Source organism: Molossus molossus, unplaced genomic scaffold, assembly GCF_014108415.1.
Source record: "Molossus molossus isolate mMolMol1 unplaced genomic scaffold, mMolMol1.p scaffold_m16_p_15, whole genome shotgun sequence".
Lineage (NCBI taxonomy): Eukaryota > Metazoa > Chordata > Mammalia > Chiroptera > Molossidae > Molossus > Molossus molossus.
This window is the reverse complement of record NW_023425350.1, coordinates 65,189,477-65,213,645: the sequence shown is the minus strand read 5'-3', so window position 1 is coordinate 65,213,645 and position 24,169 is coordinate 65,189,477. Positions and strand designations below refer to the sequence as shown.

At 48.8% G+C, this 24,169-nt stretch overlaps 2 protein-coding genes across 2 annotated transcripts; both read right to left on the bottom strand.

Moving 5' to 3' along the window:
• Positions 1-229: 229 nt before the first annotated feature.
• Positions 230-10,690, bottom strand: VAMP5 (vesicle associated membrane protein 5). The gene is made up of 3 exons (XM_036263519.1): positions 10,590-10,690; positions 2,861-2,998; positions 230-2,419 (listed from the first exon to the last, which is right to left on the bottom strand). Exons 1-3 carry the CDS (start codon positions 10,590-10,592, stop codon positions 2,210-2,212), a joined length of 351 nt encoding a protein of 116 aa, XP_036119412.1. The 5' UTR covers positions 10,593-10,690; the 3' UTR covers positions 230-2,209.
• A 1,018-nt stretch (positions 10,691-11,708) lies between these two features.
• On the bottom strand, positions 11,709-17,393 carry VAMP8 (vesicle associated membrane protein 8). The gene is made up of 3 exons (XM_036263000.1): positions 17,184-17,393; positions 14,774-14,932; positions 11,709-12,532 (listed from the first exon to the last, which is right to left on the bottom strand). The coding sequence occupies exons 1-3, from the start codon at positions 17,184-17,186 to the stop codon at positions 12,389-12,391; spliced, it is 306 nt and encodes a 101-aa protein (XP_036118893.1). The 5' UTR covers positions 17,187-17,393; the 3' UTR covers positions 11,709-12,388.
• Between the last annotated feature and the right edge of the window lie 6,776 nt (positions 17,394-24,169).

Below are 24,169 nucleotides of genomic sequence, written 5' to 3'. Positions count from 1 at the left end.
ATCATTATCCCCTTTTACACACATAAAACCCATCAGGGAAGTGGTCTCCAAGTGAAGACCAAGTGTTCTCCATCTTTCCCAGGGAAAGGCAGATGGTAATGAGCCCACTAGGAGAGTTACCAGACAGGGACCCAGCTTGAGTGGGTCTGCCTTGGGCGGCCTGTAGTGTGTGGGTTCTTGACTTTGTGCAGGAAAGATTTCACAATGCAAGTCCAGGTGATTTCGAGAGTACGTTTATTAAAGCTGGGGGCAGTGAAACAAGAAAGGGCTTGGGGTGTAAGAAGCCACAGGAGAGAGCCTAGGCGGAGCTGCTATGGCTCCAGAAACATGGGAAAGAAGCGAGCCAGGGTGGGGCTGCTATCAGCTCAGCTCACTAGAGAGTCGGATAAAAGGGGGCCTTGGGACAGGTTCAGGGGGTTAGCCTGGGATGAGCTGCCCTGCCCACTGCTGCCCTGGTTGCAAGTCTCGTGGAGTCCCTTAGAGTTTAGAAGATGCACACCTGTGAGGGAAAGAGGGGAAAGGGAAAGGCAGGGGGTGTATTCCCAGGAGGGAGAGCACACCCTGGGTCCTAGGGTTTTAAAGGCCAGGAGTTTAGGGGAGGTCTTAGGCAAGGATCTCAATAGAATATTCCTCAGCTTTTGCAGGTGTATCCTTTCAGGGCCGGCGTGGTCTCAACTGATCAGTGAGCGGCAGAGCAGAGGGGTCATTTTCATTGAAGCTGATCCTGGAGTCACCCGCCTGGTTTTGCTGCTTTTCTGAGCCTGGAGCTGAAATACAGCTGAGGCCTAGATGTTACCTCTAGGGAGGAAAGGTCAGGGGTAGTCTCATCCGCATGGCCATCAATATGCCAGGAGAGGAAAGGCCACCTTGGGGGCAAGGTTCAGCATCAGCTTTGTCCATTGCTAGGCAGCTGGGCATTTCCACCCTGGTGACCTTTGGTATCTGGCTATAAATTGCTCTGCCAATTTGTTCCCATTCCACTTGCCAAGGAATTTCCCTAGCTTCTTATTATCCTGCCTCAGAAGTAATGAGCTCTGTGAGGGATCCACACAACTCTCGGTTTTTTTTGTTTCTCTTTGAGTAGCCTTCTCTCTACTTAGCTAGGAACTGCTTCTGTTACACATTGGGCCCTGAATTCCCACCCACACTTGAGCCTGAAATGCAGTTAAGTAGCCCAGGCATGGGTTACTCTGCTATCGAGGTCTGGGTAGGGCCTTCTTTTCTTCTTCCATGGCCTTGACCCAATGATCTTTCCTGTGGCCCTGAAGACACTGCCCACTTGGCCCTGTAGCTTTAAAAAGACCACATTCTTTCCTACAGGGCAAACGCCAGGTCATCCTGCACCCCCGAAACCCTTCCCATTTTCATTGCCACCTGCCTCATCTGTGATCTGAGGCAAAGCTTGAGGAAAAACATGGGCAGAGAAATTGGGGAGGAGGAAGTGTTCAGAGGACAAAATGTCTAGCCTCTTGCCTTTAGATATAAAAATTTCTGATGTGCCCTGGCCGGTTTGGCTCAGTGGTTGGAGTGTTGGCCTGCAGACCAGAGAGTCCCAGGTTCGGTTCCCGCTAGGGGCACGTACCAAAAAAAAAAAGAAAAAATCTCTGATGTGCTTTCCTCTTTGTCATCCCATCTAGAGTCCCATTGGTCCTCTGAGAATCCCCAAGATATCAGAATAGTAATAGATTTCATTCTCAGGGAAATAGGCTCAGAGGGCACCAGTTGAAGGGTCTGGTTTGGGGACCGTTGTGTCTTTACACCTGTGGTCCAGAAGGATCTGTCTGTGTTGGGTTGGATCAAGTAGGGAAATGAGAGGAAGGGACACTTCCCAAGGATGGAGTCCTTCGGGTGGTAGCCTTTCTAAGCGACCCAAGGGGTGGAAGCAGAGCAGAATGAACCAACCTGGAGACTTGCAAAGACACACACACACACACACACACACACACACACACCAGCTGTCAACCAAACAGCAGCTTTTAACCAAGCAGCAGCGTTTACTGAGCTCCAAGTGGGGCTGGCCTGGCATGACCAGTGCAGCAGGCTGCCCTCACGGGCTAGTCTGTGGCGTGATAAGAGATGCAAAGGTGCACATGTCAGGGCTGCCCTTAGGCGCTCACTGGGGTGGCTCAGATGGGAGCAAATGCCAAGGTTCTTCAGAGACCGAACCAGCCAGTGTGGCCATTCAGCCTCTCTTTGAGGCCCAAATGGGTCAGTCCCCAGGCCCCGAGGCAGCACCTGTGTCCTGGGCCTGTGGGGTGCTGCTGCCCTCACTGCTCTGTGGGAGGAAGATGACCAGCAACACAATCAGGATGATGAGCAGGCCACCGCCCACCACCAACCCCAAGTAGACACGCCAACGGATGTTCTCCCAGCGCTTCTTCTTGGCCAGGTTCTTGGTTGTCTTGTTGAAAGTTGAGCTCTGTAGATGCCCCCAGAGACAGAATGAGAGTTAGTGGTTGTCCAGAGCCCCAAAGCCAGCTCCTCCCAACCCTGCCCCAGCAAGGTGTAGTCTCCTCCTGCATCCTTTGTATCTGTATGTTCCCTTCCTTACATAGCCTGCCTGGGACCCTCCCAACCTGACTCCTGGTCTCAGACACTGGCGTAACCCTTGATTTGCAGCCCTTTGGGCTCACCCCCAGTTAACAATGCCAGTCTTCAATCTTTAGGGAGCTCTACAGCTTCAAACCAAGTCCTACCCATTGCATATCTAGGCTAGGGGTGCCTCAAGAAGCCCACAGGTCCCACACTGGCCCTCAGGTCCCACCAGGGGCCTGCAGACCCTGAGCACAGCCTAAGAGCTCCCTCTGAGGGCTCCTCCTAGCCTCTCCCTCCACCCTCCCTGCTTCCCCAGGCCTCACACCATGTCCAGGAGTTGGTCTGAACGCTGTTCCAGCTCCGCCAGTTTCCCATCACGCTCCAGGACCTTGTCAAAGTTGTTGAGCATGATTTCCGTCACCTCGTCCGCCTGCCGCTGGCACCGCTCCAACTCTTTCCCTGCCTGGGCACAAAGCCCAAGGTCAGAGCTGAATGAAGCCCCCACCTGGCCCTCATCTGGTCCTGAGATCTAGCAGTCTCCTTGTTCCGTGTGTGTGTGTGTGTGTGTGTGTGTGTGTGTGTGTGTGTTATGTATGGTAGGGGAAACAGCATCTTTCATGCAAGGACATAATATGTGTGGAGTGAAGGGCCAGCCTCCTGGGTGTATGTAGCTCACTTTGGTCTCACAGCCTCTCTTCTTGCCCATCAAGGCAGGTCCTAGGTCAGCCCTAGCTTCCAGCATCTCAGATTCCTCTAAGATGCCCCAGGATGGGATCTTCCAGGACCCCCAGCCCCACACACAAAGCAGACACTTTTCTCACCTGCTCTAGGATGGCCTCTAACCAATGCACACTGGTCCTATGGCTTCCTCCAGCAAAGAGGAAATCAAGCTACTTGGCTAGATGCCAGACAGAAAGATCCACCTCACAGAGCTAGAAATGTAATTTTGGACCATCATAGATCCAAGCCTCTGCCTAACCCACAGACACACACAAAAACACAAACTGAGATCAGATCTCCCTCCTCGGGCCTCTGACGGGTCAGGCCAGTTCTGCCTCCTGGCCTGACCTGCTCCCACATCAATGCTCAGAGTTGATTCCCTTTCTGCCTGGAATCGCAGCCTTCTTGGTCTCTGACCTCCAGCCTTCCAGCTAGCCAGGATCTTCACTGCTGTGCAACTCACACACATGAAATCAAGTCTTGGATCTCCCACGCTGGGCAGGGCCTTGCCCGACAAAAGTACCCAGCTCATTTCAGAGGAATGGGAGGGGAGATGCAGGGTTCAAGCTGGAGGGAGATTAGAGGATGGGGGAGAGGAAGAAAGCATGGGTCACAAACAAGAAAGGACCTGGGCCTTGGACACATGCAACTGAGAGAGACCCAGGGCAGGAGGTCCTGGGGAGAGCTGGAGGTCCAGGAGCAGATTCAGACACAGGTCAGGGAGATAAATATGAGAGGATTAACAAACCACAGAAATTCTTTATTCCCAGTCTAGTCCCCAACAGCCTATCCCTCTTCTCATCTCCTCCCCACAGAGCACTGGCCAAGCTCCCATTCCTGCCATACCATATTACCCATCATCTGCAACAGACACTTGGCACTTAACTGAATTCCACTTAAAACCACAGAAAGGTCCCAGCTGGTGTGGCTCAGTGATGGAGCGTCGACCCACGCACCAAGAGGTCACCAGTTTGATTCCCGGTCAGGGCACATGGCCAGGTTGTAGGCCAAATCCCCAGTGGGGGACATGTAGGAGGCGGCCAATTGATGTTCTCTCTCATCGATGTTTCTATCTCTCTCTCCCTCTCCCTTCCTCTCTTTCTAAAATCAATAAAGAAACAGAGAGAGAGAGAGAGAGAGAGAGAGAGAGAGAGAGAGAGAAAGGGGCCCTGGCCAGTGTGGCTCAGTTGGTTGGGCATCATCCTATGCACTGAAAGGTTGCCCACATTGAGGCCTGTAGGGCTGCTGCAGGAAGCAGCCAACTGATGTTTCACTCTCATGTTGATGTTTCTCTCTCTCTCTAAATATCATTTTTTAAAATCTTTTCATTTTTAAAAATTTATTTATTGAATTTAGAGAAACAGGAAGGGAGAAGAAGAGAGATAGAAACATCGATGAGAGAAAACATCAATTAGCCGCCTTCTTTATGCCTCCCACTGGGGGGTTTGGCCCACAACCTGGGCATGTGCCCTGACTGGCAATCAAACCAGCAACCTCTTGGTGCATGGGTTGATGCTCAACCACTGAGCCACACTGGCCAGGCTTTTTTTAAATCTTAAAACACACACACACAGAAAGGGAAGGGATCTGGTGATCACAGAGGGTCACCTACTCAGACAAGAGTCTGCATTCAGGATCCTTGCAGGTGCCTTGCACACAACCTCCAGGCATTCCCAGTTCATGAGTTCTACCTCCCCAACTGGGTCAAAAGCTCCCAGAGGGAGGGCAGGGCCCAGTGCCCTCCTTTAACTGCCTGAAATCAGGGCCCCAGGAGGCCAGCACAGTGCTGACTATTGCAAGGACTCAGTGAGGGGGTCAGTTTAGCCTGTCCAAAAGCAACTTATTTTCAAGAGCTGCTACCCCGTGTGTTTATCTAGCCCAGCAGGAGTTTCGAGAGGTAGCATCTGAAACCCAAGTAGGTCAATATTTGCTTATGAGCTAGAAAAGAAATATTTGCCTCAAGAGGAGACAGGAAAACCATGTTAGACGGGTATGTTCACAGGCCAGGGGAAGCAGTAACTGAGGAACAAGGAGGGATAACAGAGAGCAGGGAAGCTATACTCGTCTCTGCCTCTTCCTGAGTCAACCATCATCACCACTATTGTTACCACTAGATTATTCAACAAAGTTCTGTTACAACTAGATTATTCAACAAAGTTCCATTATCTGGAGTCTCTCACATTCAGATAGTCCAAGGCATCCGCACTTTCAAATTGTCCAAGGCAAAAACTTGGGAATGGACAAAGATTTGAAAATAAGAATCACTGCTAGAAATTGGTGAGACACTGGATATTATTTTTTCTACTCTGAAGACTTCAGCTGTTGTTATTCTCCAACATGGGGTGACATTGGGTCACATTCTCTAGGAGAGTTGGCTGTGCCTCCCATGGCAATCTGCAGCCTCTTCCCCCACTGCACACTAGTCACTCCAAGGAACACAGAGGCCTCGGACTCGAGTCTCCAGCCCTCCTTGGCCCCACTCAACTGAAGAACTACAGTCTGTGGAAGGAGGTAGCAACCTCAGGTCAAAGCCAAGCTGCCTGCTGCCCCATTGAATCCAGCCTAGTGCCTGGCCTGCAGAAGCCACGTGGAAAATATTTTCTGAATGAATTGTGCCTGTTCTTAAGAAGATCCCTAAAGGCTAAGGAAAAAGACAAATCTGATACAATTAGAGAAGAGTAAAGAGTTACACTGGGAGATACAAATAGTAATGTTGGAGCTGCCTGCAGAGGGTGACTCCTGAGACCTTGAAGGATGGGATAGAGCTGGGGCATTCTGGGCACAGAGAGACAGAGACACACTCAGGACAGTGAAGGACCAGGCAGAGGGTTAGGTTGAAGAGGCAGGTTAGACCAGAGAAAGCAGTAAAAGTCAAGCTGAGGCGCTGGCTGGGTAGCTCAGTTGGTTTAGAGCGTCATCCTGACATACCAAGGTTGCAGGTTCAATCCGGTCAGGGCACATACAAGAATCAACCAATGAATGCATAAATACAAAATAAATGAAACAACAAATGTCTCTCTCTCTCTCTCTTCATTAAAAATAAAGTAAAATAGCCCTGGCCGGTTTGGCTCAGCGGTTAGAGCATCGGCCTGTGGTCCAGAGAGACCCAGGTTTGGTTCCCACTAAGGGCACCTACCTCGGTTGCAGTCTGTCCTTGGCCCTGATTGGGTTGCATGAGGAGCAGCCACTCAATGTGTCCCTTTCATGTCGATGTTTCTCTCTCTCTCTCTCCCCCACTCTATCTGAACAAAAAATGGAAAAATGTCCTCGGGTGAGGATAAATAAATAAATAAATAAATAAATAAAAAAGAGGAAGCTCACTTGGAAGGAAGGACAGAACAAGAGCTAGTGTAGGTTTCTGAGCCAAGGGCAACACTGTAGAGGTGCTTCAGGACAATTCCTCTGTTGACGGTAGATTGGCAGGGCTGGAAGTGAGGACACTCAGAGCAGAGAGGCCGGCCAGATCGGGGGAGAAGTGCCATCAGCAAGGGTGTGCAATGTCTAGGAGGCTGTGGGGAGCAGAGAGTGTAGGGAGGGTGGGTGGGAGAGAGGCACTTCCAAGCCCTGCCAGGGGCCTGAAGGGCTGGAGGTTGTGAGCCAGGGGGAGAAGGGAGCAACATTATCGTTGGCAGACAGAGGGTGGTAGTTATACAGGAAATTGGTTTTTTTTTTATTTTTTTTTCTTTATTGATTTGAGAGAGAGAGGGAGAAAGAGAAAGAAACATTGATGAGAGAGAACATCGATTGGCTGCCTCCTGCATGCCCCCCACTGGGGATTGGCCCACAACCTGGGCATGTGCCCTGACCAGGAATCAAACTGGCGACCTCTTGGTGCATAGGTCGATGCTTAGCCACTGAGTTACACCAGCCAGATTACAGGTAATGTTCTTGACAGTTAATCTCTGTACAGAGTATCCCTCCTTTGATGCTCAAATGTCCCTTCTGGTTTTTCCAGGCCAAATGCCTTTGGTTCCTCTAAATACAAAGCTCTCAAAACTTCCCTGACTGAACTCTCCTGTCTCCTCTCTCTCTTGGTTAGTGCCTAAGAAACTCTTTTCTAGCTGTCATCGCTGTGGTCAGATGGACCTGGGCAGCGACCAGGTGTATCAGCTCCTTCCTAGAGCAGCACTCACCTGAGCTCAGAGACTAGGATCAGGACTCTCTGCATTGCAGCCCTGGGTTCCTTCAAACCCTGCCTCTGTCACTCACCAGCTGAGTACTGGCGACTGAGGACATGACCTTTCTTTTTTTAAAATTATTTATTTATTTATTTATTTATTTGTTTATTTATTTATTTTTAATCCTCACCCGAGGACATTTTTCAATATTTTGTTCAGATAGAGTGGGAGGGAGAGAGAGGAAGAGAGAGCGAGAAACATCGACGTGAAATGGACACATCGAGTGGTTGCCACCCGCACGACCCAACCAGGGCCGGGGACAAACTGCAACCCAGGTACACGCCCTTAGCAGGAACCGAACCCAAGTCTCTCTGGACCACAGGCTGACACTCTAACCACTGAGCAAAACTGGCCAGGGCGCATGACCTTTCTGACTTTCACTTCCTCATCTGTAAAGTGGTGAGAACAATAATATCTACCATAATGTTAGCTAAGACATGCGACACATTATAAATAAAGTGCACAGCACAATACCTGACATACTAGATGCTCAATAGATAATAGCTATTAGTTTTGATCTAGCCCAAGTTTCCCTAGCTTTTTCTTTTTTAGCAGTCAGATACTAAGAACTACACAATACTTGTGCTTAATCAAACCTTTTAGATATTTTTACAAAATATGCAGCCTAGCAAGCTCTTCCTTATGGTAAACTTGTGCCCTGAATTGTTTCTAACCTAAATACAGAACTTTACATGGGCCTTTGAGAACCTGCATCTAGATTATTTCCATCATGCACTATAGGCTGTTGAGGTTTTATATCTTGACAATAACAGCCACCATTCAATGGACACTAACTACTCTAAACTAAGCACTGTGCTGCTAGCTGTCTGTCCACTTTATCTCATTTAATCCTCACAACAATCCAGTGAGGTCAGTACTATTAACCTAGTTTTATGAAAACAAAACAAAACTGAGGCTCAGAGGGGTTAAATCACCCATCCAAGGTCACAGAGCCAGTGAGAAGAAGACGCGGGAGTCCAAGGATCACATTCTTAATATTTGTGCTAAACTGAATGCAGGCAAAGGGAGGCCAAATCTTTAGCTCTCTGGCTAAAGACTCACCAGGCCTTTTTTTTTTTTTTTTTTATCCTCACCCGAGGACATTTTTCCATTTTTTGTTCAGATAGAGCGGGAGGGAGAGAGAGGAAGAGAGAGAGAGAGAAACATCGACGTGAAGGGACACATCGAGTGGCTGCCACTCGCACAACCAACCAGGGCCGGGGACAAACTGCAACCAAGGTACGTGCCCTTAGCGGGAACTGAACCCGGGTCTCTCTGTACCGTAGGCCGACGCTCCAACCGCTGAGCCAAACCGGCCAGGGCTCACCAGGCCTTTTGATGCTGCCAACTTAACTTGTGTGCATATGAAGAAGGCCAAACCCAATTCTTTGGGCAGTACATGAGAGAGGACCATCTAAAAGATGAATGAATTCAAGTGATTACCCATTCAATTTCCATCTTTCCCATCACTATTCCTACTCTACCCCTGATATCCATCACCATGTCTAGCACAAAGGAAACACACAAGAAATATTTGATTGAACAAATTAGAGAAGAGGAGAAGAGAAGGGGAAGGAAGAGGAGCAGATAGGGAAGGGGGATGGGAAGAAGGAAGGAAAGCGTTGCGGTCAGAGAAAGGGACAGGAGTGAAAGAACAGAGGGATGGGGACAGGAGATGGATGGGGAGGAGAGATCGATGTATCCTTCCCAAGCTGGGATCTACTGTTTGCTCAAATGAACCTGCGAGAGTTCCAGACTTTCCCAGTTTCCCCCAATAAATTATCCTGCCTTCAGCCTTCATTTCAGGAGTTCTTCCTTCTCCCCAAATGCTAAGGGCCAGCTGCAAGCCCACCCCATCCCTGCCAGATCCCTTGCCCTGCACGCTGGGAAGTGGGCTCTGGACTCTGTCCCATTCTCAGAGCCTCCCTCAGTTTCCTGGCACAGCCTTACAGCTCAGGACGAACTTCCTGCCCAGCTTCCTGTTCCTGTCTCCAGATCCCTGGAGATGAGGCCATCCAGGCATGGTGACCGCTAGCCAGGCCCTTCCATCACACCTCTGAAAGCTTCTCTACAGCAGAATATATATATTTTTAAATATGTTTTTGTTGATTTTTAGAGAGAGGAAGAGAAAGAGAGATAGAAACATCAATGTGAGAGAGAAACATCGATTGGCTACCTCCTGCACATCCCCCACCGGGGACTGAGCCCACAACCCAGGCACGCGTCCCAACTGGGAAACGAACCAGGATCTCTCAGTCCATGGGATGGCGCTCAGTCCACTGAGTCGCACCGGCTGGGCTCTACGGCAGAATCTTAAAGCACCGAGCCTGCTTCTGTCTGGGCCCATCTTCCCAAGGGGAGAGAAGGACAGCAACTGGCACCACTTGTTCCTGACACCTTTCCCCTGGAGATGGCAAGTGAGGGCAGAGGACAGGATTTGCAGCCAGAGTGGTGGAGAGTGGCCGATGACTCAACTCAGGAATGTGTCCCCGAATAGAGGTTAGGAGGGAGTCAGGGCTATGCCATGCTCTGGTAACTTCAGTGGAACTTTTACAGCAAACATCCTTTTTCTTTCCTCCCCAACAACCTGCCATGAGAGGGCTCAATCTCCAACCACCCCCTCTACTCAGGTTTCCAATTCCCGAGCCAGGTTTGACTCCTTACAGCCCCAGGAAGGGCTGAAGAGGTCATCACATTACCTACCACTTGTCAGGAGTGGGTTCTGAGTGCCAGGTGGGTAGGTCTCTGCTATTCTATCTCCTTTAACTTCCCAGGGACCCAGCGAGGCAGGTATTGCTGACCTCACTTCAAGGATGAGGAAAAGGAGGCTCAGGGAGTTTAAGTGGCTTGCCCTGGGTCACAGAGCCGGTAAGAGGCTACCACCAGGATCTCAACCTGACTCTGAAGCCCGTGTTCATAACCACTTGACTCAGGAAATGGAAGCCAAGCCCCGCTCACTCTGCGCCGGGCAGCCTGGATGGGCTCACACCGCACGGTCCCTCCCTAGCTGCGAGGGCAGCGGAGGGTTTGGCCCAAGCCCCCTGCTCCTGGAGCAGTCGCCTCGCCGGACGCGCCCGCCCTCGGACAACTGTCTGGCACCCCTTTGCTCGCGCTCTGCCCCTCGCCCGGCCCACCCCGCCCGGCCGGGGCCCTCACCATTGCTGCAGCCGCTGCCTGGCCCGCTCCTTCTCCGAGTGGCCCGGGTGCCAGAGCCCGGGAGGAAGCCGAGGGGCGTGGCAGGGCGGGGGCAGAGGGGGGGCACCTTCCCCGCCAACTGCGACCAAGTGACTGAGTTCAAATTGAAAGTAGTCCGCTGTGGCGACCAGGGTCCTTAGGGCGCCTCCTTCAGGGCCTCCCGGACCCAGCTGCAGCTAACTCCCCAGCCTCCTGCGCTGCGGCTAAGCCTGAGCCGCCTGGAACCAGGTCTACACGCGGGCCACACCTGCGGGCCCAGTCTATGAACCGGGCACAGTGGAGTGGGCTCTGGAGCCAGACTCTGGGTTGCAGACTCTTGGACTGCATCCAAGATCAGGGAATCGGGCTTACCTGGAGAGGCATGATTCATTCATTCAACAGGGGACTGTAGGAGCACAGTTGTCAGGCACTGTGCTAGGCGCTGGCGACACCTTGAACAGCCAGGTGGGGTCTTGGCCACCTTGGTGAATGCATCTCACCCATAACCAAAGACAGATTCCCCCAAAGTTTTTTGTTTGTTTTATTGATTTATTTGAGAGAGATATTTGTTGTTCCACTTATTTAGGCATTCATCAGTTGATTTTTTTTTTAATTTTTTTTTCTTTATTGATTTTAGAGAGAGAGGGAGAGGGAGATAGAAACATCGATGAGAAAGAACATGGATTGGCTGCCTCCTGCATGGCCCCCACTGGGGATCCAGCCCACAGTCTGGGCATGTGCCCTGACCGGGAATCATCTTGGTGCATGGGTCGCCACTCAGTCACTGAGCCATACCAGCTGGACCATAGGTTGATTCTTTTTTTTTTATCCTCACCCGAGGACATTTTTCCATTTTTTATTCAGGTAGAGTGGGAGGAGAGAGAGGAACAGAGAGAGAGAGAGAAACATCGATGTGAAAGGGACACATCGAGTGGCTGCCACCCGCACAACCGACCAGGGCCGGGGACAAACTGCAACCGAGGTACGCGCCCTTAGCGGGAACCGAACCCGGGTCTCTCAGGACCGCAGGCCGACGCTCCAACCGCTGAGCCAAACTGGCCAGGGCGGTTGATTCTTGTATGTGACCTGACCAGGGATCAAATCCCCGCAACCTTGGCATATTGGAGCAATGCTCTAACCTACAGAGCTACCTGGTCAGGGCCAAAAGTTTTGAAACTAAAGAAAGTTTATTCACAATAAACATCGTGAATGCACTACCTGCCACTGAATTGTACATTTTCAAGTGGTCAATCGTATGTTATGTGAATTTCACCTCAATGAAAAAAGGAAGTAAACCATCATGGAGAAGGTGCCAGCTCCTGCTTTTCTGTATTTCCCAGGAGGGCACGTGCAGCCCTGCCCCGATATGACCCTGCTCCTCAGTCAGAGGATATGTGAAGCTGGTGATTTACTGCCTCTTGAGAGCCCTCCTGAGGTGAATCCTCTGGGGGAAAAGGGCCAAAGGCCAAATGCAAAAGGAGAAAACACCTCACAAGTGTGGAGATACTGAAGGGTCTTTATTGCCTACCAGCCACCATCAGTGCCCCACCACATGCTGGGCTCTCCCACCAACTCAGGACCTGTGAAACGCAGCCACAGTTCAGCTCTCTCCTTCCGGGGGATCAAGGTACTTCCTGGGGCAGACAGTGTGCAGAGGGGCCTCAGAGTGAGGGGCCAGAGGCTAAGCAGCATTCCCTGCGGGGAGGACGGCAGAGAGGAGCCCTCTTGACGCCCACCATGGAGGGATGTCTCGAAGAGGAGGGCAGGGTGGGAGGGGTTTCCTAAGAGGGGATGACACCAGAGGCGAAGAGCACGATGAAGAGGATGATGATGAAAACGACCACACAGATGAGGACAATCATCTTCACGTTCTTCCACCAGAACTTCCGAGCCACCTTCTGCGATGTTGTCTTGAAGTGCTCGGACTGCGGGGGATAAGGAGAGGGATTCAGTGCCTCTCCCCACTGGAACAGGAGGACAAACACAGGCCCACAGGCCAGAGATCTAAATATATAAGTGATAAGTTGAGGTGGCAGACTGTTAAGTAGGAAATGGCCTGTCCTCCTACCTTGACAAATATACCTTCATAACCACCTGGTGGGTCAAGTTTAAATTTCGAAATCTTGGTCTCCCCTTGACCACCTGCCTGCCCTCATCTTTTCTTACCTCTGCACTGTCATGTACATTGTGAGGATTTTACACATGCTCACACCCAGGGGTGTGACACTGGCAGCACAATCCACCCCGTGGGAGGGCAGACACTGGGGCCAAGGGGAACAGGGTCCAGGATGGCACACCCCCAGGTTCCATGATTCCTTGCCCCATGGGGACTGCTGCAGTTGGAGGAGGGGCCAGGGCAATATGGTGATTGGAAGTGAGGGAAAGTGTTTTCTCTCCAAACTGGAGTGGCAGAAACTAAGTTTTACTGGGACATCCTCCCTAGTATAGGCTGTGGAAAGAAGCACTAAGTCCCAGGGAGACAAAGGAGCTATGCCCAAGATTACACACAGGACTCAGAAAGCCACAACCAGTGTCTCCCCATGAATGAGAAAGTTGAGGCTCCAGCCTTTGTTGAACTTCAGAGTTACTTTCTTCCTGCACCTGGCTTTGGCCCCTGGCTGGAGAGAGAGAAGAATGATGTCTAGCAGGATGTGGGAGAGATATTATTCTAGCCTTCAGTGAGCAGAGGACTCCATCAAAGAATTTCACTGCTCTTCCCAGCTTCTTTTTAAAGCTGACTCAGCAAGATGCTAGCAGTTTTTCACCCCCTGCCTAATAGCTCCTGGAGAAGGCCAAAGGCCCTAGCAGGATTTTCCAAAGCTAATATTTTGCCCTGGGGAGGTCAGGTTAAAATGATTGTCAAGGGCAGCCTTCAAAGGGAAAATCAGCTTCATCAGAGAGAAGCCTGAGAATGCCTGGACTGCCCGGCCGGTGTGGCTCAGTGGTTGAGCATCGACCCCTGCACCAAGAGGTCACTGGTTTGATTCCCGGTCAGGGCACATGCCCAGGTTGTGGGCCCAATCCCCAGTTCAGGGCATGAAGGAGGCAGCCAATCGATGTTCTCTCTCATCGATGTTTCTATTTCTCTCTCTCTGTCTCTATGGCATGAAGAAGGTGGCCAATCGATGTTGTCTCTCATCAATGTTTCTCTCTCTCTCTCTCTCTGTTCCTCTGGCATGAAGGAGGCAGCCAATTGATGTTCTCTCTCATCGATGTTTCTCTCTCTCTCTCTCTCTCTCTGGCATGAAGGAGGCGGCCAATCGATGCTCTTTCTCCTCAATGTTTCTCTCTCTCTCTGGCATGAAGGAGGCAGCCAATCGATGTTCTCTCTCATTGATGTTTCTTTTTTTTTTTTTTTTTTTTTGTTCAGATAGAGTGGGAGAGAGAGAGAGGAAGAGAGAGAGAAACATCGACATGAAAGGGACACATCAAGTGGTTGCCACCCTCACGACCCATCCAGGGCGGGGGGGGGGGGTGGACTGCAACTGAGGTACATTTCCTCAGCGGGAACTGAACCCGGGTCTCTCTGGACCGCAGGCTGATGCTCTAACCGCTGAGCCAAACCAGCCAGGACTCAATGATGTTTCTATCTCTCTCTCTCTCAAATCAATAACAAAAAAATACTTTTTTTTTAAAAAAAAGAGCCCTGGCCGGTTTGGCTCAGTGGTTGGTTACAGCATCGGCCCGCGGTCCAGAGAGGCCCGGGTTCAGTTCCCCCTAAGGCCACGTACCTCAGTTGCAGTTCGTCCCTGGCCCCAGTTGGGGTCGTGTGGGTGGCAGCCAGTCGATGTGTCTCTCTCACATCGATGTTTCTCTCTCTCTTCTCCTTCCTCTCTCCCTCTCACTCTATCTAAAGATAAATGCAAATGTGTCCTTGGGTGAGGATAAAAATAAAGAATGCCTGGACTTACTGCACCATCACTCTGTCTCAGAAAATGCCTCTGTGGGTCAGCCCCCCCCCCCAAACCCAGTCATTGGACTTATTCCCTGGACCAGTACCAATCCTGGAGTAGAACAGGATCAGACTCAGCTTACATCAATCCCCAAAACAGGTGAAGAGGCAAACTTCCCTCCTATTCATTTTGCCCCCAACACCACCAACCCCCAAATTCCCAAAGATCGTCCTTCCTGTCTTCCTCTTGTCCCCAGTGGGCTCCCCATCTCACTGTGGCTTCCAGATCCTCTGTCTTGTTGCGAAGATGGTCCAAGTTTTCTCCTCGGGCCAGGATCCGCTCCACATTCTGGGTCATGATATTCTTGACTCCCTCCACCTCACTCTGCAGGTTCCGCACTCGATCATTTCCTCCACCTCCACTGGCCTCCTCCTGGGCAGCAGTACAGGGGTTAATTAAGCCGAATGGAAGAGGAACTGAACTGGGTATCAGAGGCCAGAGGAGGGGAAGATCTACGGTGGGCTTTAGCTTTTTGTAATGCTTGAACTGTTTACAAAGAAAATGTTTTCATGTACTACTCGTGTAATAAAAAATAAATGCATTTTTGCCGTGGCCAGTGTGGCTCTGATTAGAGCACTGGCCCGAGTACGAAGAGTCTCGGGTTCAATTTCCAGTCAAGGGCACGTACCTGGGTTGCAGGGCCAATCCCCTGCTCCAGCTGAAGTGTGTGCAGGAGGCAACCAATCGATGTGTCTTACGTTTCTTTCTTTCCTTCCTTCTCTTTCTTTCTCTCTTTCTCTCCCCACCTCCCTCCATCCATCCCTCCCTTCTATTCACTTTGAAAATCAATGGAAAAAATATCCGCGGGTGAGGATTAACCAGAAAAATAAATGCATTTTTGACCTGGCCAGTGTAGCTCAGTTGGGTACACGGAAAGGTTACCGGTAAACTGGGTCAGGGCACATGCCCAGGTTGCGGGTTGGGTCCCCCAGTCAGGGTGCATACAGGAGGCAACCAATCGATGTTTCTCTCTCTCTCCTTCTCCCTTCCTCTCTCTCTAAAATCAACTAAAAAATATATATTTTTTTAAATACATTTTTTTAAGCCCTTGATGCTAGACTAGATCAAACTTCTTTTCAAGCTCTCAGGGCCTCTGACGAAGAAAAGAAGCCACTGAATCTACTTCCGTGCTCCTCAAGGAGGGTCAGAGAAGACAGCTGAGCTGGCATCCCACAATGCAGAACCCCACCCTTTCCCAGGGCCCAGATCCCACAGGGTTCTCATTAAAAATGTCTGTGCTGGTCAGTTTGGCTCACTGAAGAGCCATGGGTTCAATTCCCGGTCAAGGGCACATACCTGGGTTGCAGGTTCAATGCCTGGTCCTGGTTGGGGTCGCATGGGAGGCAACCTATCGATGTGTCTCTCTCACATCGATGTTTCTCTCCCCACATCCCACTCTATCTTTAAATATATATATATCAATAGAAAAATATCCTCGGGAGAGGATTAACAACAACAACAACAACAAAAATGCCTGTGCTGGCTGGGAAAACACCCTCACTTGGCCAGCCCTCCCTCCCTCCCCCCAAGAAGGCAGCTGGAGAGCTGCTCCGGCACTGGCCCCTGTGACCTAGAGCACAGCAGCAGGCTCCACGTCCCTCCAAGGCCGCGTGAGAGAGAGCTGTTGGGCCACAAACTTCTGCTTCTCTTTCCCCACCCCCTCACCACCACCACTTCGTATCACGTGCAGGAACCAAGCCATCACCGGTTAAGCAGATATTACATTAAAACAGCAGCCTGGCCCTGGCCGCTTTGGCTCAGCGGTTAGAGCGTCGGCCCGCAGACCGGAGAGACCCGGGTTCGGTTCCCGCTAAGGGCACGTACTTCGGTTGCAGTTTGTCCCCGGCCCTGGTTGGTCGTGCGGGTGGCAGCCACTCCATGTGTCCCTTCACGTCGATGTTTCTCTCTCTCTCTCCCTTCCTCTCTCTCCCTCCCACTCTATCTGTACAAAAAATGGAAAAATATCCTCGGGTGAGGATAAAAAAAAAAAACAAAACAGCAGCCTGGGCGCTGGGGGAAATGAAGGGCAAGTCCTCTCAGCTTAATGCCTCACCCCCAGACTTCATGATAAGGTTTTTGAACCAGCTCCTCCCTTCCCGGGCCCACTCGATCTCCAGAAACAGGGCAGGGTATGGGGCCACAGTAGATTATCACAGAGAACCAACTTCTGGTTCTTTCACAAGCCCTGGTTCTCCCTCATTTTTATAGAGAGGGGGCCAATTCCCTGGACTTGGGTTTCTCTAGGATGAAGTGAAAAGCAGAGGGCAGAGCTCCTGCTGCTGGGCTGGAATGTGCGCTGGGAAAAGCAGAGGCGCTGCCCAGGAATGTCACACCACCTGCTGGGGAGGGGGACTGGAGGAAGAGATGGAGGCCCCTCCGGCAACTCCTTTCCCCACCCCCACCGAAGCTCGGCTCCAGGCCGGCACAGAAGTCTGGGAGTAAGGGAGTAGATAGAGAAGGGGCAGGAACACCAACTTGGGCAGCTCAGAACTATTTTGTCAAAAAGAGGTCACAGTCAGCGCAGGCTCAGCCCTCTAACTGGCCACCTACTCCCCTTTCCTGATCCCCAGCCCCCCCTAGCTTGTGTTTAAATCAGCCCCTTCCAAGTTTCCAGCTCACTCACCATGTCTCGGCAGCTCGGCCCGTCAGCAGCAGAACTCGCCTAGTCTGTTTCCTCTGCGGCAGCCCTGGGTTCACTTCCTGCTCCAACTTTCAGCCCGCCCCTCCCACCTGGCAGCAGGAGCTGCTTCGGCCACACCTCACCAGGTTCCCCCAGGTAGGCGGGCACCCTCCGCTGCCCTCCCAATCTCCTCCCAAACTAAGGCTCAGGCTTAAAGCAACAGGGCTCCCCAGCACCCAGAGTCTTCTAACTTGTCGAGAATTAGAAAAAGGAAGCAGCCCTCCCAGATTTCCTGGGGCTGGACCCCTGATATAGAAAGGGCAGCTGGCTTCTTTCTTTATATCCGAATATCTGACTCCAATTTTTAGAGACTGAAATCAGCTGTTTCTCCCTGCCAGGCCTAGTTCACATGGAAGCAGAAAGCAGATATGGACATTTCTTGCTGGACAACCCTTGTGCTCTTGTCCGTGGGTGGGCAGAAAGCACTGATCCCCCAAAGTCTGGAATGCCATGATCCTGGGCTCAGGTATCCGGAAGCTCTGGGTTACACACTGCGTGACCCAGAGGGAAGCTCTTCACCTCTCTGGATTTAGCAGGTGCTAAAACCGACCTTAGAGGGCGGTGGTGAGGAGTGGGAATGAAAAGGGGCCACATGCTAACCTGACAAACTCAGGGAAGGCCTGCGTGGGGTCCTTGCAAACTCAAAGATCTAAAGTAACCACAAAGGATGGTCTGAAATTAAAACCTCTTAACTAAAAGCAGTTTATGCAGGTAGTCATGTCCTAGGCCGGCATCTTCCCTGACAAAGGTTAATCTTTACCTTTACTGAGCCTGTCTATTTGCATCTGCAATAACATATCTTTGGAGTGTCAAAGTAATTTTCTTTTTTTCCAGACCCCTCACAGCACAGGCACTGCTCTGCAGAGACCACATTGTTACTGAGTTAATTGTTGACTGTTAACTATCCTGTACCCAGTTGTGTAAAAGATCTATGTGTCTATCAATTTGCGTTTCATCCAATCCCAGAGGTTTCCATACTTTGCTTTCTCCCCCCCCCCCCTAATCTATCACTGGTGGATTTCATGTAACCCACTGTGTCTGCTCTTTTGATTGTAATGTATAAAATCAGGTGCAAAACTACCATTCTCTGGAGCATTATTTCAATCCGTTGAGATTTTGCTTCCTGGAAATTGTCGACAGTTTGGCTCAAATAAACTCACAAAAATTTTCTATGGGCTTGAATGTTTCTTACGTTGATAGGAGTAAAAGGAGGTCACCTTCAATGTGCCCAGCACAGTGCCTGGAGCGGAAACTGTCTGCTGTGTGAATCAGAAATGGTGGTGCCCCAACCCCTCCTTTCCTTCCAGAGTTCAACAATCTCCTGCTTCCCTGCAGGGGCCACCACCACTGGGGTTGGTGAGCCCAGCCAGCAAAGGTGTGAGAACTGCCCTATGGACCAGAGAGGGGCCCAGGGCAAAGAATTCCTCCACCAACCTGGCTCCAGAGAAAGTCCACTCGTCCTGGATAGTATTTATCAAGACAGATGAGGTACAGGGGCATGCAGGAGAGAAACATTCCTGTCCCATCCAGGAAGTAACAGTTCCAAGGGGGAAATATCAGCTATTCTAATACATTTTAAAGGGTCTAATAAATTTTGGGCCTCTGTAGCATCTTGAGACACTTTATTCTAATTTATAATGAAATCTTATCATCAGTTAGATAAGATTGTTACATTTGGCAGACCTGAATTTTGACGAACAATACCAGCCTGGTTTCTCAGAGAATTTGGCTGCCCCCCTCCTCGCCATTCAAAGAAAGGCTACAGTGTGGCCAAGTAGAGGTGGATCAGAAATCTTGTCTACACTTGCACTGTCTGATACAATAGCCACTGGCTGTGGAGCACTTGAAACGTGGCTAGTCTGAATTGAGATGTGATGTAAGAAAATACACACTAGGTTTTCTAAGACCTATTATGAAAAAAGAACATAAATATCCCATTAGTAATTTCATATATTGATGACGTGTCAATTAATGTTTCGGATACATTGAGTTGAATAAAAAATATTGATAAAATTTATTTCACCTGATTCCATCTTCTTTTAATTTGACTAATAAAAATTAAATTACAGCCCTGGCCGGTTTGGCTCAGCCGTTAGAGCATCGGCCTGCCGTCCAGAGAGACCCGGGTTCGGTTCCCGCTAAGGGTATGTACCTTGGTTGCAGTTTGTCCCCGGCCCTGGTTGGGTCGTGCGGGTGGCAGCCACTCGATGTGTCCCTTTCACATCGATGTTTCTCTCTCTCTCTCTCCCTCCCGCTCTATCTGAACAAAAAAATGGAAAAATGTCCTCAGGTGAGGATAAAAAAAAAAAATTAAATTACAAATGGGCCTCAAATTATATTTCTATTAGACGTGTTAATCTATACCTTAATATTTAAAAAAAGAAATTTTTAAAATTGATTTTAGAGAAAGAGGAAGAGAGAGCTAGAAACATCCACGAGAGAGAACATCAATTGGCCGCCTCCTGCATGCCCCCCACTGGGGATCGGGCCCACAACCTGGGCATGTACCCCTGCCGGCCAACTGGGAATCAAACTAGCGACCTCTTAGTGCATCGGTCAATGCTCAACCACTGAGCAACACTGGCCGGGCTACCATCTCCTTTTATATCTTTGCTCAAGCAGACCTTTCTCATAAGTAAATGTCCTGGTTCACTCATAACTGCCCATGAAAAATCTATTCACATTTAAGACGTTGCTTCCATGAAGACTTCCAGATCTCCCCACTAAAGTTAACTTCTTCCTTCTGATTTTCATTATATTTTATCTTTTATAGAAAATAATGAATCTATGATATGCTTTGCTATTAATTGTGTACATGTTTGACTCCGAGTCGCTAAATTCTGTGAAGGCAGGGGCTGTCTTTACTTTGGTACCCCTTGTAGAAAATAACATATACCCTGCACATAGTAGAAACTCACTAAATATTTGGGGTATTGAATTGAGAGATCTGAAAGAGGGCTTTTTCTCCACAGTGCAGAAAGAAAGATAATTTTTTTTTTAACAGAAGGCCTTTTATTTATTTATTTTTTTATCCTCACCTGAGGACATTTTTTTCCATTTTTTGTTCAGATAGAGTGGGAGGGAGAGAGAGAGGGAGAGAGCAAGAGAAACATCGACGTGAAAGGGACTCGAGTGGCTGCCACCTGCACGATCAATCAGGGCCGGGGACAAACTGCAACCGAGGTACGTGCCCTTAGCGGGAACTGAACCCGGGTCTCTGGACTGCAGGCCGACAGTCTAACTACTGAGCCAAACTGGCCAGGGCAGAAAGATAATTTTTAATATATTTAATACTTTTCAATTACAGTTTACATTCAATATTATTTTCTATTAGTTTCAAATGTACAGCATAGTGGTTAGAATATCATGTACTTTACAGAGTGGTCCCCCCAATGTTTCAAGCACCCACCTGGCCCCATACATAGTTGTCATGATATTATTGACTATATTTCCTATGCTGTTAACTTACATCTCTGTGCCTATTCTGCAATTACCAAATTGTACTTAATTCCTTCACCTTTTTCATCCCCCCAACCACTCTCCCCTCTGACAACTGCCAGTGTACTTTTTGTATCTACAAGTATGTTTCTATTTTGTTCTTTTATTTTGTTTTGTAGATTTCACATGTAAGTGAAATCATATGGTATTTATCTTTCTCTGACTTATTTCACTTAATGTAATACTCTCTAGGTTCATCCATGCTTTCATAAAAGGTAAGATTTTGTTAATTTTTTATAGCCAAGTAGTATTCCATTTGTATATGCACCACAGCTTTTTTTTCTTAATCCTCACCCGCGTACATTTTCCCTTTTTTGTTCAGATGGAGTGGGAGGGAGAGAGAGGAATATATAGAGAGAAACATCGATGTGAAAGGGACACATCCAGTGGCTGCCTTCCGCACGACCGCAACCGGGGCCAGGGACAAATCACAACCAAGGTACATGCCCTTGATGGGTATTAAACCCGTGACTCATTGGTCCATGGACCAACACTCTAACCACTGAGCCAAACCAGCCAGGGTACCCATCTACTAATGGGTACCCAGGTCCATCTCTTGTCTATTGTAAATAATGCTGCAATGAAAATAGGGGTGCATATATATATTTTTTTTCCCTTTACTGATTTTAGAAAGAGAGGAAGTAAGAGGGAAAGAGAAATAGAAACATCGATGAGAGACAACACTGATTGGCCACTTCCTGCACGCCCGTCACTGGGGCTCACAACCTGGGCATCTGCCCTGACAGGGAATCGATCTGGCAACCTCTTGGTGCATGGGTTGATGCTCAACCACTAAGCCACACTGCCTAAACTGCATATATTCTTTTGAATTCATGTTTCAGGTTTCTTTGGATATATTCCCAGAAGTGGAATCACTCTGTCATAAGTCAATTCCATTTTTAATTTTTTTTGAGGAACGTCCACACTGTTTTCCTAATTGGTTGCCCAACAGTAAGATAATTTTTATTATTTTATTTTTTTTATCCTCACCCGAGGACATTTTTCCATATTTTGTTCAGATAGAGTAGGAGGGAGAGAGAGAGAGAGAGAAACATTGACATGAAAGGGACACATCGAGTGGTTGCCACCCACATGACCCAACCAGGGCCGGGGACAGACCGCAACCGAGGTACGTGCCCTTAGCGGGAACCGAACCCAGGTCTTTTCGAACCACAGGCTAATGCTCTAACCGCTGAGCCAAACCGGCCAGGGCAGAAGATAATTTTTATTAGAAGAGACCCATGAAGAAATGTCTTTTCGCCCTTTCACGTTGGTGTCCCTTTCACGTCGAAGTTTCTCTCTCTGTCTCTCTGTCTCTCTCTCTCTCTCTCTCCCTCTCTCTTTCTTCCTCTCTCTCCCTCCTGCTCTATCTGAACAAAAAATGAAAAAATGTCCTCGGGTGAGGATAAAAAAAAAAAAAGAAAGGTCTTTTCTAAATTTTGGACTACTTTGTAGATAAATGAATGCTAAATGCCATGGGTGTTTGTATATTGATCTTGAAAGGATAGACTGGAGATCAACCCCTTGAACAAAAACAAATTAAAATCATGGGATGAAAGGTGTTCATTTACTGGCTGTATTTTTCTTACCCAGAATGCTCTCAGTTCACCTAAGACCATTAATAACTTTTTAAACATACTTTATTTGATTTTTTTTTTTTTAGTGAGAAGGGAGAGAGAAACAATAATTTGTTGTTTCACTTACTTATGCATTCACTGATTGATTTTTGTATATGCCCTAATCAGAGATCAAACCCATAACCTTGGTTTATTGGGATGACACTGTAACCAACTGAGCTACCCAGCCAGGGCTTAAGAACTTTTTAAAAGACTATTAAGAACTTTTGAGCCCTGGCTGGTTTGGCTCAGCTGTTAGAGCGTTAGCCTGCCGTCCAGATCTCTCTGGGTTCAGTTCCCGGTAAGGGCATGTACCTCGGTTGCAGTTTGTCCCCGGCCCTGGTTGGGGTCATGAGGGAGGCAACCACTCGATGTGTCCCTTCCACGTCAATGTTTCTCTCTCTCTCTTCCTTTCTCTCCCTCCTACTCTATCTGAACAAAAAATGGGAAGATGTCCTCGGGTGAGGATAAAAAAAGAAAAGAAAAAGAACCTTTGAGCCCTGGCCGGTTTGGCTCAGCGGTTAGAGCATTGGCCTGCGGTTCAAAAAGACCCGGGTTCGGTTCCCGCTAAGGGCACGTACTTCGGTTGCAGTTTGTCCCCAGCCCGGTTGGGGTCATGTGGGTGGCAACCAGTTGATGTGTCTCTCTCACATTGATGTTTCTCTCTCTTTCTCCCTCTCTCCCTCCTGCTCTATCTGAAGATATTTTAATAAATGCAAAAATGTCCTCTGGTGAGGATTTAAAAAAAAAAGAACTTCTGATTCCCCTCACTCCTCTCAAAATTGTACTCATCATTTAAAGCCCAGCTTAATTTTTCAAAACAACATTTCCTGATTTCTCCAGTCATAATTCATTTCTTTTTCAATGCTGACATAGCACTTTCAACTTTATCTAATACTTATGATTTTCTACATTCTATTATTATTCTATTATTTCTCTATTCTTTCATTATTGTTTCCTTACCCTTAAATTTCTATAGGACAGGAGCCACAACCTAATTTTTCCACGTAGATTTTGGCACATAGATCATAAATGCTAAACGTAATGGAACCATCTAATTTTGAGTGGTCCTAGAAGAGCTAGCTCAAACTTCCCAACCCACACTGAATTCATTTGGACTGAGGTTTGACAGTGGAATAAGAGCTCCATCACCAAAACAGATCTGTGGCTTTCAAAGTAACTTGGCCCACCTTGCCTTTAGGATGACCTAGAAGTGGGCTAGGGGCTAGACTCTCAACAGCAGAAACACTGTTAGCTCAGTGATTGTATCTGCCAAACACGTGTCCTCAATAATCCCTACTTTTACATCTGCCCCTTGACATTTTTTTTTTTAATCCTCACACAAGGATACTTTTTTGTTTTTGTTCAGATCGGGAGGGAGAGAGAGAGAGAAACATCAATGTGAGAGAGACACATCTATCGGTTGCCTCCCGCACAACCCTACCAGGGCCGCAACAGAGGTATGTGCCCTTGACTAGAATCAAACCTGGGACTCTTGGGTCCATGGGCCACCGCTCTAACCGCTGAGCCAAACCAGCCAGGGCTGCCCCTGCCATTCTTTTCCTTTAGGATAGTGGTCTTCAACACATGGTCCATGAGCCCCTCAAGTCTTCAAAGATAAAACTACTGTAATAATACTGGATGTTATTTGACTTTTTAACTGTGTTGACATTTGCACTGATGATACAAAAGTAATGGTGGGTAAAAACTGTTGACAACTTAACAGAATGAGACACTGGCACCAAGTTGTAGTAGCTCATTGCATTCCTCCCTGCTATGATCTTGCAATTTTTTTAAATGCCATTTCCAATGAAG

Coding starts and splice junctions, on each gene's coding strand:
- VAMP8 (XM_036263000.1), bottom strand. Junction 12,533..14,773: donor CAGAGGATCTGGAAGCCACA/GTGAGATGGGGA, acceptor TATCCCCCGCAG/TCCGAGCACTTCAAGACAAC.
- VAMP5 (XM_036263519.1), bottom strand. Junction 2,420..2,860: donor CAGACCAACTCCTGGACATG/GTGTGAGGCCTG, acceptor GGGCATCTACAG/AGCTCAACTTTCAACAAGAC.